At 40.5% G+C, this 14548-nt stretch overlaps 1 protein-coding gene across 9 annotated transcripts in view; it reads left to right on the forward strand.

Moving 5' to 3' along the window:
* The window catches only part of ptprt (protein tyrosine phosphatase receptor type T), a 256950-nt gene that overhangs the window by 39834 nt on the left and 202568 nt on the right, over positions 1-14548 (forward strand). For all 9 annotated transcript variants that reach the window (XM_058631865.1, XM_058631867.1, XM_058631868.1 and 6 more), the window contains exon 2: positions 1812-1937. In XM_058631865.1, coding sequence (XP_058487848.1) covers positions 1812-1937 — 126 coding nt within the window. The remainder of the gene's footprint in view (positions 1-1811; positions 1938-14548) is intronic.

Consider the following 14548-nt stretch of genomic DNA (forward strand, 5'->3'; position numbering starts at 1 on the left):
ATCATACAGAATGTAGAAAATGAAGAGCGGCAGCAACTAAGGTGTTGTCACAGTAACCAATAAATAAATACAATTAAAAAAAAAAACTACACAAATGATATTAAACAAACAAAACAATCAGCATTTTACCCCTGCGCAGTCTATTGTGCAATACCCACCGACAACTCATCACAGGAGGGGCGTGGTAATCCACTAGGATCATGAACGTGACTAGCTTATAGTCAGATGTGCAGTTTTGTTACAGTCTAATAATAATAATTAATAATAAAAAAAACACAGCTTCTTTACCCTGCTGCTTTTACTAATTAGCACCATCTGCTCTCTGCGGACGTCCAGACGAGTCAGACCTCTGTTCATTTCTGTCTGACTCCTGCTGGGGTCAGGTCTTCGCAGTTCTTTCAGTTATTACACATAATGTTAAACAGATGGGGGCCCACAGGACTCAACCCAGAGCCAACTGAATAAAACTGTATAAAATGTGGAATTCAAACTCCATGGGTCAGTGGCCGGGTGTCAAGTAGACACATGAAGAACTCTCCAGCAACGCTGCGAGCCTCAGTGATTCCTCTGCCTTTGATTCTGCTGTGCTCTAAAAAAAAAAAAAAAAAAAAACAACATGTTATTGTCGAAATCATAAAGAGAAGAACTTGTTCTTTTGTTTTGATGAGGTCTAAATTACCATACGTGCTGGAGATCACAGCGGCGAAAAAAAAGAGAGAACTTAAAGTGATTTCATGAATAAAGCAATGGCGTTCCCGTTTCAAATGCTTCAAAACAAATTAAAATGGTTGCGTGTCAAAGCATATGTCTAATTAGGGAAGTGGGTTTATGTGCGCAGATGTGTGTGTGTGTGTGTGTGTGTGTGTGTGTAGTGCTCGAGGCTAACAGAGAAGGCTAATGCAGTGGAAAATGTGTCTTAGCTGGGCCATGAAATAACGATGAGGCTGTGACTTAATCATGTTGACATATAGAGCGCTCTCTTCTTCTGCCCCTCACTCACTCGCTCACATAGAGCCATGCTCTCTCTCTCTCTCTCCCCCCCCCCCCCTCTTTGTGCAGCGCTCCCCTCTGATAAACTGTGACAGTGTCTCTCTTGTGCTGGCTTCTTCAATTCACACAGATGACTTCATTAGTATAATGTTGTTAACAATCCCAAAGCAGCTTACGAAACAACTTAGAATTGTAAACCTTGTTGACACGATTAAAGATGTGCTTTATTGTGAAAGATTCGATCGCACGTACGGTGTAATAACAGCGTAATTAATGTATAATGTATGGCTGGCATACAATCGTAATCCTTAAAGCCTTTCTAGACTCGACACGTTTTTTTGGGCAATTTATTTGCATTTTCTTTTTTGCATCCGACTGAAAAACATTTGAACCAAACTGAATCTGCCTGCTTGATATTCTAAAGTTTTTCATGAAATGCTTTGGACAGCATTGAAGGTCCAATGCCGCAATTAGCCAAAACAAAGCACACAAGTGACTGGATAGTTTGAGTCTAGTTTTATGTACCGTTAACTAGGCTTCAGTAAGCTTTTGCAAGCAGGCTCTCGTCTCCTCTTCAGTATTGTGTGCAAGTGTTTTATTTTTTATGAAATTTATTCAGTAAAACGACCGCGCACCAGGTCATCTACCTACAAGCGTTTTCCACATCTTATTGTTCTTTGCACTTCTTTGCAGCGTTCAATGTGTCGTCCCTTCCAACACTTGTTCTCATCATACATGTATACATAAACTGATATATTATGTTATCTGACACTGAACCCTCGCCTGAACATGCACGCCATATGTCTGTATTCTCTCTTCAGGTGGCTGCACGTTTGAAGAGTCGTATAGCAGCTGTGGGTACAGCGTTTCCCTGGGAACCAATGGATTTACCTGGGAACAAGTGAACTCCTGGGAAAAACCCACCATGGATCCTGCCCTGCCTACAGGTATGACCTTGCGTCTGTTTTTCCGTGTTTCCGTTCAACTAAGCATTGTCCCCACAGCAGCCCTAAGACAGAGAGATGGAGACGGTCAGTATACTAAATCTAAAGCAGTGTGTCAGAGTGTCAGATTTTCTTATAATCTTGAGAAAATCAGGTGCAAATACAATTCCTATCAAGCAAAATGCCATAAGACTTACTTAAAAATGATGAATATTGTGTCAAGGTGAAGCATTAAGATGTATATATTCTCCCTGCTAGCATTAGGAGGGAAGGTTAGGGTGTTAACTTATCTTTCTCTCCATATCTCGATTCCTCCTTCCATCCATCTGAGATGGCAGACTCTTGATGTAACTGACTAGACAGATTGTGACGTGACCCCAGCTGGGTCTCCATCTCTCTGCCTATCAAAACACCAAATGGCAATCAAATGTCCCGTCTATCCGGCTCCTTTTCTGGCATATTCCTGGCCCTTTTGCTCTCTCCGTATCGCCCTTCCTCCCACTTTCTAGCCCTCACACAGACTCCGTTCCACACATTCTCTCCTCGCCTTCTTGACATCAGTGTTTACCAGAAACTGTAAACCCAAAGCAGCATTAAAAATCAGATATGCAAACTATCCCAGTTAGTTATTTTTTCTCCTTCAAACTGGACAGATATGCCACAGTGATGGGGTTCCTATCTCATACAGTTTTGATAATATTATTATTATATTATTAATATTATATTTAACAATTTCGTGTGGCTCTGTGGTTTCTCATTTTACAACCATCCATTCTTTCAGCCATGTTTTACGCTCAATATTCTTTGACTGTTGGTGTGGGAGAGGCGGGTTATATACAGTGTTGTGGGCTGTGGTTGGAGGGGATCGAGCATCAATATTCAATATCAGATCTGTAATTTTAAAACCACTGTCAGGGGGATTAGAGGTAGAAGTGGCTCACAGGTTTGTGTGACAAAGGTTTCGTCATCCGTCCATTTCCTTAGTGATACACATCCATCCATCTTCTACGGCTTTATCTTCCACATGAGGGCCGCGGGGGGGCGCTGGTGCCAATCTCAGCTGACATAGGCAGGGTACACCCTGGACAGGTGGCCAGTCCATCACAGGGCCACATGGAGACAAACATCCATCCACTCTTACACTCACACCTACAATCAAAAAGAGCCTAATCCCAAATCTGCATGTTTGTGGATTGTGGGAGGAAACCGGAGAACCCGGAGAAGCTGTGACACACCACTTTCATAATATTTGGTGATGTATAGCAGTGGAGCGAAAGAGAGTCAAACCTTACCAGGATGTGCTTTTTCCTTTTCGGCGATATAAATGAATTCTCCGCTTGTCCAGAAGATCACCACAGAGGCGTTGAGTACACGTCTTTATTTTTTTTTTACATGTCTATGACCATTCGTCATTCTCGTATTACACCCACCAATCCAATAACCCTTCCGTTTTCACTCCGTCGCTTGTGCTCTATTATATATTATCTCTCAGTCATGTCAGTTATTGTGCTCATACATCATCATCATCATCTCCCCCTGTCTACTTCCTGCCATCACTGTCTCTAACATGTCAGAAGTGGTGAAGAGAAAGATCCCTCTGCTTTACTGCCGCCACTCCACCGCGCAGAGATCGTGTACCGGCGATCTGATGCGACTCAACGGGCAGTCTGTCTCTCTCTGTCTTCTGCGCTCCGTATGTGCGTCTCATGTCAGTCTCATCTATGGCTGATGGTGGCGGTTGTCAGCGGCGATAGCCATCATTGCCTCTAAAGCTCTCCTCATCGCAGACTACTTATCGACTTCACGCTGCCATGGATGTGAGAAAGCACGGACTAGAACAAATTGTCTGTCTTTCACACTTACTCCTTTTCTTACTGATCATTCCTCTTGTGTTGTGCTCATACTTGACCTGAGCTGGGTGAAGTGCCAATATTGTACCGTCTGAAAGACAAGCAGCTTCGATGAATGTAGTCAATTTGAGATCTTTTATAGCCCAGTGTGAGGCCCTGTTATAACAAGATCTCAGTATAATGTAAATCGAGAGATTTAAGAACTAGACTTCTTCACCTCTTGTAGGATGTGTTTCCAGACTTGGGTAAATCTGACACACGATGGGAAACTTTAACCCTTCGTGCTCTTATTGGCTGTTCTACGATGCAGGTTTGCAGACAGGTCCCTCCAGCGCTAATCCACAATTGGCAACTCAGTGATCATATAGTTCACTTTCTCACCTACATATTACTGATGAGGGTGACAGACAGTGTAACCCAGTCTATCGCTCTCACCATCTCTTTCTCCCCGTCTCTCTCTTTTCACCTCCATTCAGATATAGTTGTCATATAGTCTATAGTCCTGACAGCTTATTGATCTAATGTTTGGACTGGACGAGAGGGTTTGTTAAATTCTCCTCTCATCATCTCTGTATTGATGTGGTAATGACGTGACACCACTATGTGTTCTTGAGAAGCCATTCGGTAAACTGTGTGGTCAGACATATTTATTCATCTTGGTATTAATCCCCCTTAAATAACTACATGGAAATAGATACATGTTTTATTAGGTTTTGCACGACTACGTACAGGTATTTTTCGCATGGCTAAAGCAAGCAACCCATGATATTATGCATTCATTTGTGAATTGCCGTTTTAAAATAGCAGTTGACTGAGACTCATCAAAATGGACATCGTGCTGTATTTAAGAAATCCTGAAAGTGGATAGGCTTAAGGACCTGCATGTGAACATATTTAAATAACCATGAAAATCCATACCAAGAATAATGTTACTAAATAAATAAATGCATGTATTTATCTGTTTATTTTGTATTGTTATATACTCTAAATGCACTCATAAATGCACACTTGTGGTATTCGTAGCCGAGTGTTGACTTGCATTTTTCAGAATGACACACACACACACACACACACGCACACACACACACCACATCTCAAAAATACCTGACCCAGAAAGAAATATGCCCTTCAGTAAATTTATTTCACTGTCAGACTTTCACGAACCTGCAAATTGCAAAAAGAGAAGAAAAGAGAGGCTTTGGGGGCTTTTTCCCCCATGAACAACGCCTGGCCCCCCACACACACACACACATATACACACAGAGAGACGAATAAGCACAAACTCACATCACATCTCACCTCTTAATGCCTTTAAACCCCAGTCTGAATGAGACAAACACACACACACACACACGAGCAGCAAGCATCAAAGACAGTCAAAGTTGTTCAGCGTCCATCAACACAGCCATAATCTGAGATGAGGAAAATGATCACAGATAGAGACAGTCAGAACACCTGTGTGTAGTACTTTTTGTAAAACACAAATACACTATGTTTTGTGTTATGGCGGTAGACAACGAGTGAGAGTATGTGAAATTAAATAAAAGGGGAGACTTTGTAGAATGGCAACAGCGAAAGTGAGGTCACGATCGACAGAGTCAACGGCGAACTGCAGGACCCTCACTGCGGAGAATAAAGCAAGACCATGTAGATTAAAATTGGGGACACAAAAGTAACTTACAAAGGCAGACAGACGAGCATCCAGGTAGACAGATAAGGGAGAATGAAACTGTGCAGCAACCCCACAAAAGAGGAGACAAGAACAGTGACAAACTCACAGACTGCCACGGAGGCTCCGAGACTCTTCTTTAATGACTCTCATATACTTCTTTTATTTACTCGCCAGTTCATGTGAAAAGGCAATTTCAAAGACAGACTGTGAACACTGCCTAAAAGTTAGTAGGAGTATAGTTGTAGAGTAGAGTTGTTTACATTTAAAGCTCTACATAAAAAAAAGAAAAAACCCACAGAAATACACATTTGATTCATTATTGATTTGTCAAGTGATCGTCTGCCTCCGCCAAATCTTTATCCAGATTAAAAGACTGCGTCCACACACCTCATCTTTGCTGAAACACTTTTATGGAGTCAACATTGCGGTTATTTTACTTGTTTTTCGATAAGGCACTTAACATAACTGATACTTCAACGTAGCATATAATAAGGCTTTAGACTTGTACTCTTATAGACGTCCAGAGAAATCCTCCTTTAGAGTGCATGGTTGAAATATGGACAGTCCCCTCTGCAATGCATAGTGAACAAGCTTTGAGACGCTTTCAGTGTCCCAGATACAAAAGCAGAGAGAGTGAGGTGAATGGGCTCAGGTGGGCATGAACAGAGACTTATTTCTCTCACGGAGAACGAGCAATCACAAAAAGAAATGCCGTCTTTATTATTTCTGCCCTAAAGCTGAGGGACTCGCACAAAAGCTCTTGTCATCGATAGTGTCTGATATTAAACGTAATCCTGAATTGCTGAATCTTTTCCTCTGACATTTTATTTTTTATTAATTATTAGTGATTAAGTGACAATTAGTTCCCATAGACCCACGGTCGTCACCAGTGAAGTGTGGATCATGGTCGCAAGATCTGATGACAGCAAATGTGTGAGTTGGACATTAAATTGTATCTTCTTTGCATAGATTCAGATCAGATCTGTCATGGTACGCTTATCAGGGTGTGATAAGGTAACACTTAAACATGATTCATACGTCATTGCTCAACATTTTGGGTCATTTTTGCTCAACAAAACTTAAAGAAGTTCATGGTTTGGTGGAAGTTGTCAGTTATCTTGGTAACCACACTCTATCCAAATGGCTGGCTTTTAGTTACATCAGCTTTATTTCAATTCAGGGGCTGTCTCATTTCAAGGGTGCATTTGAAAGCTGATTGCACCACAGTGCCATACGTTGGCTGTCCCACTTTAAAGATTAATGTCCTTCTTCCCCAGAGTAATGAAGGTTCCAATGTATGTATAAGAAATCTATTATTAAGTCATAAAATAACCATAAAATATGTTTCTCTGATAACAATAATACCTGCGGTTTATTCACAATTATAATTTTCATTTTGTATTCTGACGACAAATATGGCCACGTAGACCATATCATAATCACCCACGTAGACCATATCCTCTGAAGGAGGCAGTCGGTGAATTGAGATATACAGCTATTGTAACGTGCAGATTGATATCAGCTTGTTTATCTAAATTGATGCTTATGCAGCGTTTGATTGTGGATGGCTTTGATCACATTTTATGAAACCTAGGTAGAACACTTACAATATAATCACATTGTGCACCACAGTATGACGGTGTCCACGAGATGATGACATCCTACAGGTGTCTCACACGAATGTGTTGAGGGACACCTTAAATCAGCCGGTATGAATCATTCTTCCCTGTGGATCCGTCCCTCTGCCAACCACTTCAGGGTGTTGCAGTAAATCACTGTAAGCTTTCGCAGCGTTCTCCACTATCTTCTCTTCTCTCTCCACCATCTGCTTCTTTCTTTTCTGTGAGCCAGTGTTAGAGTCTCACATCAGGCAGTGTTATTTTTTTTTCCCCCTCGTACTTTTACATTATTTTGCACCCCTCCCTTCTCCTTTGGTGTTTTGAAGGCTTTGACAGACTATTGAAATATACAAGCTTATTTCCCTCCTCCTGAGGTTTCAGGTTATTTTAAAGAAGAAAATAGCCAGCACTTAGCTGTGTATGTGTGTGTGTGTTTGCATTTTTGGGATCATTTTGGGAGCATGCATGGGCAAACCTTTTTGTTTTTCTTCACTTTAAATTGTTAATACGCTATTTTAACATGCAGTCAATTGAAAATAACTGCCGGATATTCAAAGTTATTCTTAAAACAGGAACATTTTCTGGCCTTTTATGGTTTAAATAAACAACGAAAAAAGTGGAGGCGGTCATTTTGAGACTTAGGTGTTAAAGGGTTAAAGTTAAATACCAAACACCCACGTAATTCATTTATCAAAATAAAGTACAGACACACATGTATCGAAATAAAATAATGTATTTTTTAGAATATTAAATATACTCGCTGACAAGAGGACAATATCTGAGAGCAACAGACATTTTCCATAATCAGTCAACAGATTAAACATATAGAAAGTTAGGGTAAGTAATTCAAGGGTTCAAGCTACTCTACCTTAACTTTCTTATTTGACTTTCCAAATATGTAGTCCAAAATGCTGTGTTTCATCACAACACAGTTGCATTATTAAGTCTGCGGCTGAAACTCTCATTGCTGTGTGCACAACCTCTATTAATGTTTATACAACTACTACTACTGCTACTTAGAAGCCAATTGTGACATGATCAATGTGTTCTTATTTTAAATCCGCAAGACACACTGTGAGGTAGGAAGTGATCAATGACTAAATGGAGAACAATAAAACGTGTCTTGGTACGTGTGATCTTAATAAGTCAGGTGCAAAGCACCAAGGGCGGCAGCGCCTCGTGTTTTGTGTTCTTGTGATGTCATCACGTTGCTACAAAGACAGCAATTTTAAAGTGTTTTTTAAAAAAAATACACGATATTGAATTGCTTTGACACAAAATATGAAGGCCTTTTCATCATCTCAGTGAAATACAAGCTACATAAGTAATCTTTTGTCTTTGAAATACGTATTTTAAGTATCAGTATCTCTGCCCCATCCCTGGCTGTGAGTGCCGTGTCGTCTGCGGTGTTGATTTGTTGATGTTTGCTGAATGACAATCCAGGACTCCATGCCTTTTTTTTTATATCTTGTATTATTTTCTTTCCCTGTTTCGTCTTCCTCTCTCCCTCTCTCTCTCTCTCTCTCTGTATTCCCTCTGCTGAAAAATCTATTCCTCCAGAATCATCATTGTCCTAAATTTGAATCTCAGTTTCCACCTGTGTTATTTTTTCCTCGACTTGACAGCTTGACAGACAAGAATGTTTGAACTGCTGTGAATGTCTGAAGTTGTATTTTGACATTTTTCTTGTATCACTGTTTTCATCTTTGTGTGTGTTTGTCTGCTCATCAGTGCTGCCTCTTTTTCTTCTTCCTTCCAGAGGCTGAAAACAAATCACTACTTATCAGAGTGCCTCACCATTCAGTTATGACACATATTTAACACACACACACACTCACAGAAGACAGTACACTTTGTCTAAAATTGAAATACACACACACTATCATGCCTTGTTTAAATTGTCAGCAGTAATAGACTGACAAATTATAGTGTGTCACAGCCATATTGCATTATTCCTGTGTCTGGTTGTGTGTGTGTGTGTGTGTGTGAAGTGGCTGCTGATGAGTACAGAGGTTAAATATCCCGGCTGCTCTTTTGGTCAGCAGCGGTGATTCGAGGGCTCTTGTCAGGACGGATGTGATTGCATTTGTGGATTGTGGGTGGGCTGGAAGCAGCGCAGGGCTGGTGAAATGACAAATCACACAAAATGATAGTAACATATTACAGGGTGACAGACAGCCGCTGTTTAAATCCCTCCATTTGTTTTGCTCTCTGAGTGTTAATGGTTGGCTTTCAGTTCGGATGTGGAGAAGGAGAGGTGCAAAAATGAGTTTTACGCTGACAGACTCCACATGGCTTCAGCCACACATTCTCCAGCCTTATTATCTGCTAAGTAATATTATGCTTTACAATATCCATTAAAAACAGCCAACCCCCATGTCCCCAACAGTTTGGTTGTGTGGTCAGTGTCGTGACGATAAGACGCTGGTAAGAACACAGGTACTGTTCAGCAAATAAAGTCTGAAGAGCCACTCATCCAAAGAAACCTCTATACAGTCACCACTTCCCTTTTTTAGGCCCTTAGCAACAAACCCACAAGACAGGCAGAGATTCTTCCATTTATAGTTGTGCTGGCTTTGCGGGTGACAGTCGTAGCTGGAGGCGTTGTGGTTCAGAGTTTCCATCCATGAATTGGAGCTGGTCAAATGTCAGTGGAGATTGTGACCTCAGAAAACATTTTTTTTTTTTTTTGTTGCCCATAACTCAAGAATCCCTGCACCCGTTATGACAAAGAAGTGCATACTTTTTTTATATAAATCCCTAAAAGACATCACAAAATATAATACTCAAGACATGGATTTAAGTTGGTAATGATACTGGATGTGATTGTCACATAGGAACTTTATATTCAACAAACTGCTGAATGTTACTTTGTGGTAAAGACCGACTGATGCCTTAGAGTTCCTGTCCTTTGTCTCACATAATCAATGATGTAATTGGTGAACACAGCTATTTACCTTTCAGATTTCTTCGGCAAACTTTTCCTGACTGAATAAAGGCAAGTAAAACAGTCTTAAACTATAAACAGCACTTTCCTTTGAGGAGGAATGAGGGTGATTTTGGAATCAAGGCTCTCATTGAAACTTCGCTCTGAGGCTTGTATGGAGCCGTCAGTCTCTGTCAAAGTGAAGCCATTATAGCAGCGTTATACATCCACAGAGAGATGGTGAGATGGAGATAGATGGATTACCTGACTGGTAAAAATCCCTTTGTAACTGTGAGTAGAGCAGATAGAGCTGTCAGTGACAGATGTAGAAATGGCAGCAGGAGATAAGAGAAACTGGGTGAAGGGAAGGAACGGCAAAGGAAGGGAAGTTGATTGAGCAAAAGAGAGGAGGAAGAGAGTGTAACAGAGTGAATCGTTATCACTCCTATTTATAGCAAGACTAGGTCGTTTATGTAAAGTAAGAGACGCATACTAGAGTTTTCAGAAAAGACAATCTGATGTATACTAATAGGTCAATTAACCACAACTTATATTGAAGCACATCTTTTCATTTGAGTTCATGGACATCGAACCTCCTCTCTACGCTGAGGAATGAAAACAACAATAACAAGTCTGGAAGGACTTTTAGATATGACAGATTTTAGATGACCCCACTTAGTAATGTACAGTCAAAGAAAGGTACCAAGGTCACGATGGAAACTTCAATGAAGCAAATATAATGGTCAAGAGAGGGATAACATCTAAAATGGATGGATGACGGCGAGATAAGCTAGATGGCTGCATATCTCTGAGTCTGTTTCAGATTTTTTTTTCTCTCACCTCTGAGAGCTCTTGGCTTTCTTGGGTTCTTTATTATATTGTAAGGTCTCGGCCTTGCTATGGTAAGTGCCTTCAGATAATGCATGTTGTGATTCCTATACAAATACAATCAATTTTGCTTTGATTTACACAAATAGACCACCGGAACACAAAGGCTATGGCTCTTAACACAATTAGCTCTAATTGTCTTGTCTTTTTTTGCAGGCAATATAATAATAATAATATAACGGGCCGTCTCAATATTCACTAGAGACAATAGAGAGTATCAGACTGCCAACCTAACCAAAGCAAGTCCACTAAATACAATGAATCATTACGGAATGGTTCTTATTTTCATTTGATAAACGTTGTGTGATATGTGTGCAGCTCTGTATTCAGTGTTCTCTTTGGTCTGTAGATTTTGATGTGTACAGGTCAGGACAATGCTAAAATCTAAAATGGTAATTTGACACACAGTTTGGCATCCAAAAAAATATTGCTCCTCCTGCGATTTTAAAATTGCAGTAGGCCATATTGCGGTGTTGATAAAATTTCAATTCATTGTTCAGCCCTTCTCTCTATATACTTTGCTTATGGAGGCTTATAGCCGCATGTTGCCTTTCCAGAAGAAAAGCAGGCAAACCGCAGATTGAAAGAATAACATGCAGCACTCTCACACACAATTAATCTGTGGGAGCAATAAATGCCCACGTTTAAGAGCAAGCCACCATATAAAAGCCTTGGATCACAGGAGTAATGGTTCCCTGTAGGCCACCAATAACTCTGTGTGCGTGTGTGTATACTTGTATTTGTTACCTGCTCAAGACCATTTCTGGCATAAACACTGACCTGGTCTGGAGTCCTCATGGAGAACAAATCCTGGTCCAAATCTGGCAGAACCTAATTTCTGAGGAAATGTTTATGGTTTATGGAATTTGTGCTTAGATTAAGGTTAGGGATAGGCAGTGACGGGTTACTGGGATTAAGTTTAGGGATAACCGTTTGTTGTCCAAATGAATAGAAGTCAGTGCAGTGTCCTAAGAAGAATGGCTGGGCAAACCTGTGTGTGTGTGTTTAAGTGAAAGAGAGAGAGCGAGAGAGAGAGTGGGACATGCACTAAGAGAATGGCAAAAATGTCTGAAAATGACAGACAGCCTGGAAGAAATGGGGGCGATAACCATAAAGAGAGAGAGGGGAAAGCACAAAGGCATCATCCACGGCCTCTGCTTCATTTTACATCTCTGCCAGCTCCATCTAATCTGAGCCCCTGATGCGTTTCTTTCTTCATTTGCTGTTAGTGGTTAGATTATACTATATACCCCATGCACATCCAGCTGTGGGCTTCACATTACGTGCATGCGAGTTGAATGTGCCTTTGGGTTCAGAGATGGTGTGATATTTACTTTTCTTTCACCATACTTTTGTCATTTCTGTCATTAACGTGAATGCTGATGTTTTATAGACAGTGTTGTTGTCCGTTACAACACACTATAGCTTCTCAAAGCCACTTAGTGTAACCAAAGGTATTACGTATGGCCTTATCGGGTGAGGAAATGGAAGAAAAAAAACAGCATAGGGAAGTATTTTTAGTTGTAAATTCTAATTTATGCACTGAAGGAAAAACAGATACAGAACTGATTGTGGTGTCAAATAATCCAGTTTTAAGGGATAAATGCAAGAGCAGCCCTGACCATCTGTTGTGTGAAGTACTGTGTGCACGCTAATCCTGTCAATATTTCAAAACCACACACTGTTCAGTTCAGTAACAAGCTTCTCCTCTTTAAGCAAACACTCTGGAATGACTCAACTTTGAAATGCTGATTTTAATGAAAGCGACGCAGTGCATTCTGACGTTCTACACACAAGATGATGCATGGCAGGGGGTAACCAAGACATTATAAACATTGCATCAACACCAGCGCGTATTCATGTAGATCTAGTTGTAAATATAGGCCCATGGACACACGCATGAGCAAATATCCATTGTTCAAGTGTGGATCTCATGCAAAACTCACACGGGCATGGAGATATATTGTTGTTACTCTTTATTGAGGCAATATGTGAAGGCAATAAACAGGGCAAGAGGGAAAATACAGCAGTGTCTTATGCTTGTCATAACCCTGGTTTTGACCCTGATGATGAACATCAAATTTTCATGGCGGCTTTTGAACACGGTAATCTGTGGTACCTAGAGAGATGGACCATACACATCGCCGGTGTTGTTGTCTCTATTTAGGCCCATGGAAAAAGCATTCATAAAAGAAATGTTGCAGCCTAGTACACTGTAGTGAAACTGACAAACATGTTTAAATGTTGAGTGATTCCTCTGATAGTTTGCTTAGTTTTCTTGATAGTGGGTAGTATAAACACTCACATTCATATCTACTGTAAATTATGGAGATTTCAATGTACCTAACTCCAGTCTGTATATACAGTATTTGGACTCTTGGGGGAAGGTGAAGTACCTAAAACCCAAACAGACACTTGGAGAACATGCACCTTCTTCACAGTGACACTCCACATAAATCAGGATTCAAAATTCTACACCAGTCCACCATGCTGTCCAGCATGTGCAGTATATTAAGGTTTAATGTAAAGGTGAACCACAGCCAACCCCACTATTCCAAATACTATTTGCTGCCCATTTTTTTGAGCAAAATAAAACACCTTCCCTGCTTCTAACTCTCTTTTTAAATCAATTACAAATCATCATTCATGGATCTTTACTGCAGCACCACTATTGATTCCATTAATCATGACTCATTCATGGAATGAAAATGGCTCATTTCAGGAGCAGCCTTTCAGTCTTTTCGCGCACAGAGCTGCTGCACAAACACTTACGCCTGAAATCATAATAACCTAATAATGACAATAAACTATTCAGTATCAATATTTCAAGTGTCTGTTTGCATATACTGTATAAGGGGTATTACCCTGTGGTACTGAAAGGCAGACACATCCAGTTCACTCAGAGGACTACTCAGTCTGAGATCTCAAATGTCTTAACGTTACAATTGCAGCCATTTCTCCTGATTATGGTTCACGGTGGTAAATAATTCTCAGACACATTGGTGTGGCCTTCCAGGGTGTTTGCGTAATTGACTGGGCCAGGAAAAAATGAAAGTCGTTGCTTTTAGTTTGAAAGTCGGTCAGTCTTTCTTCGTTCGTTGACTTCTGACTGACACACCTGATGTTTTTAAACAGTCTGTTTCCTTTGTGGAGACAGTTTTCTTTCGCTCACTCCGTCACTTTCAAGCTTCCTGTCTGTCAGTGTGTCTCATGCATTCATTTATGTGCTCATGGTTGCACATGGGAAAAACAGGCAATTCCCTGGTGCCTCATGCTGAGGGAGGGATTATTGAAATGGTTAGTTGACTAATTGATTAGCCTAAAAAAGCACTTGGGTCCAAATGATGCAGCCTAGAAGCACATTCAGACTGTGCATCTGCATCCATGCCAATCAAACAGTTCTGGCGACTCAGTGGATGACATAACCAAGAATTGTCAGCAATTTTTGAAATTAGTTGGCACCTCATTTTGTCAACACTGACGAGCTCGACTAATCACTTTACCCCTGATAATATTGTACAAAATAATAAAGATACAAATGCATACAACAAACCAACAGCTGATTATGGCGTTAACACGTGAGCTTGGTTTATACAATGTACTTTTGTCAAGACAAGACAAACTATAGCCTTTATATAAGTAGCCTACAGCAAAAAGTC

Source organism: Solea solea, chromosome 6 (genome assembly GCF_958295425.1).
Source record: "Solea solea chromosome 6, fSolSol10.1, whole genome shotgun sequence".
In the NCBI taxonomy this organism is placed as follows: domain Eukaryota; kingdom Metazoa; phylum Chordata; class Actinopteri; order Pleuronectiformes; family Soleidae; genus Solea; species Solea solea.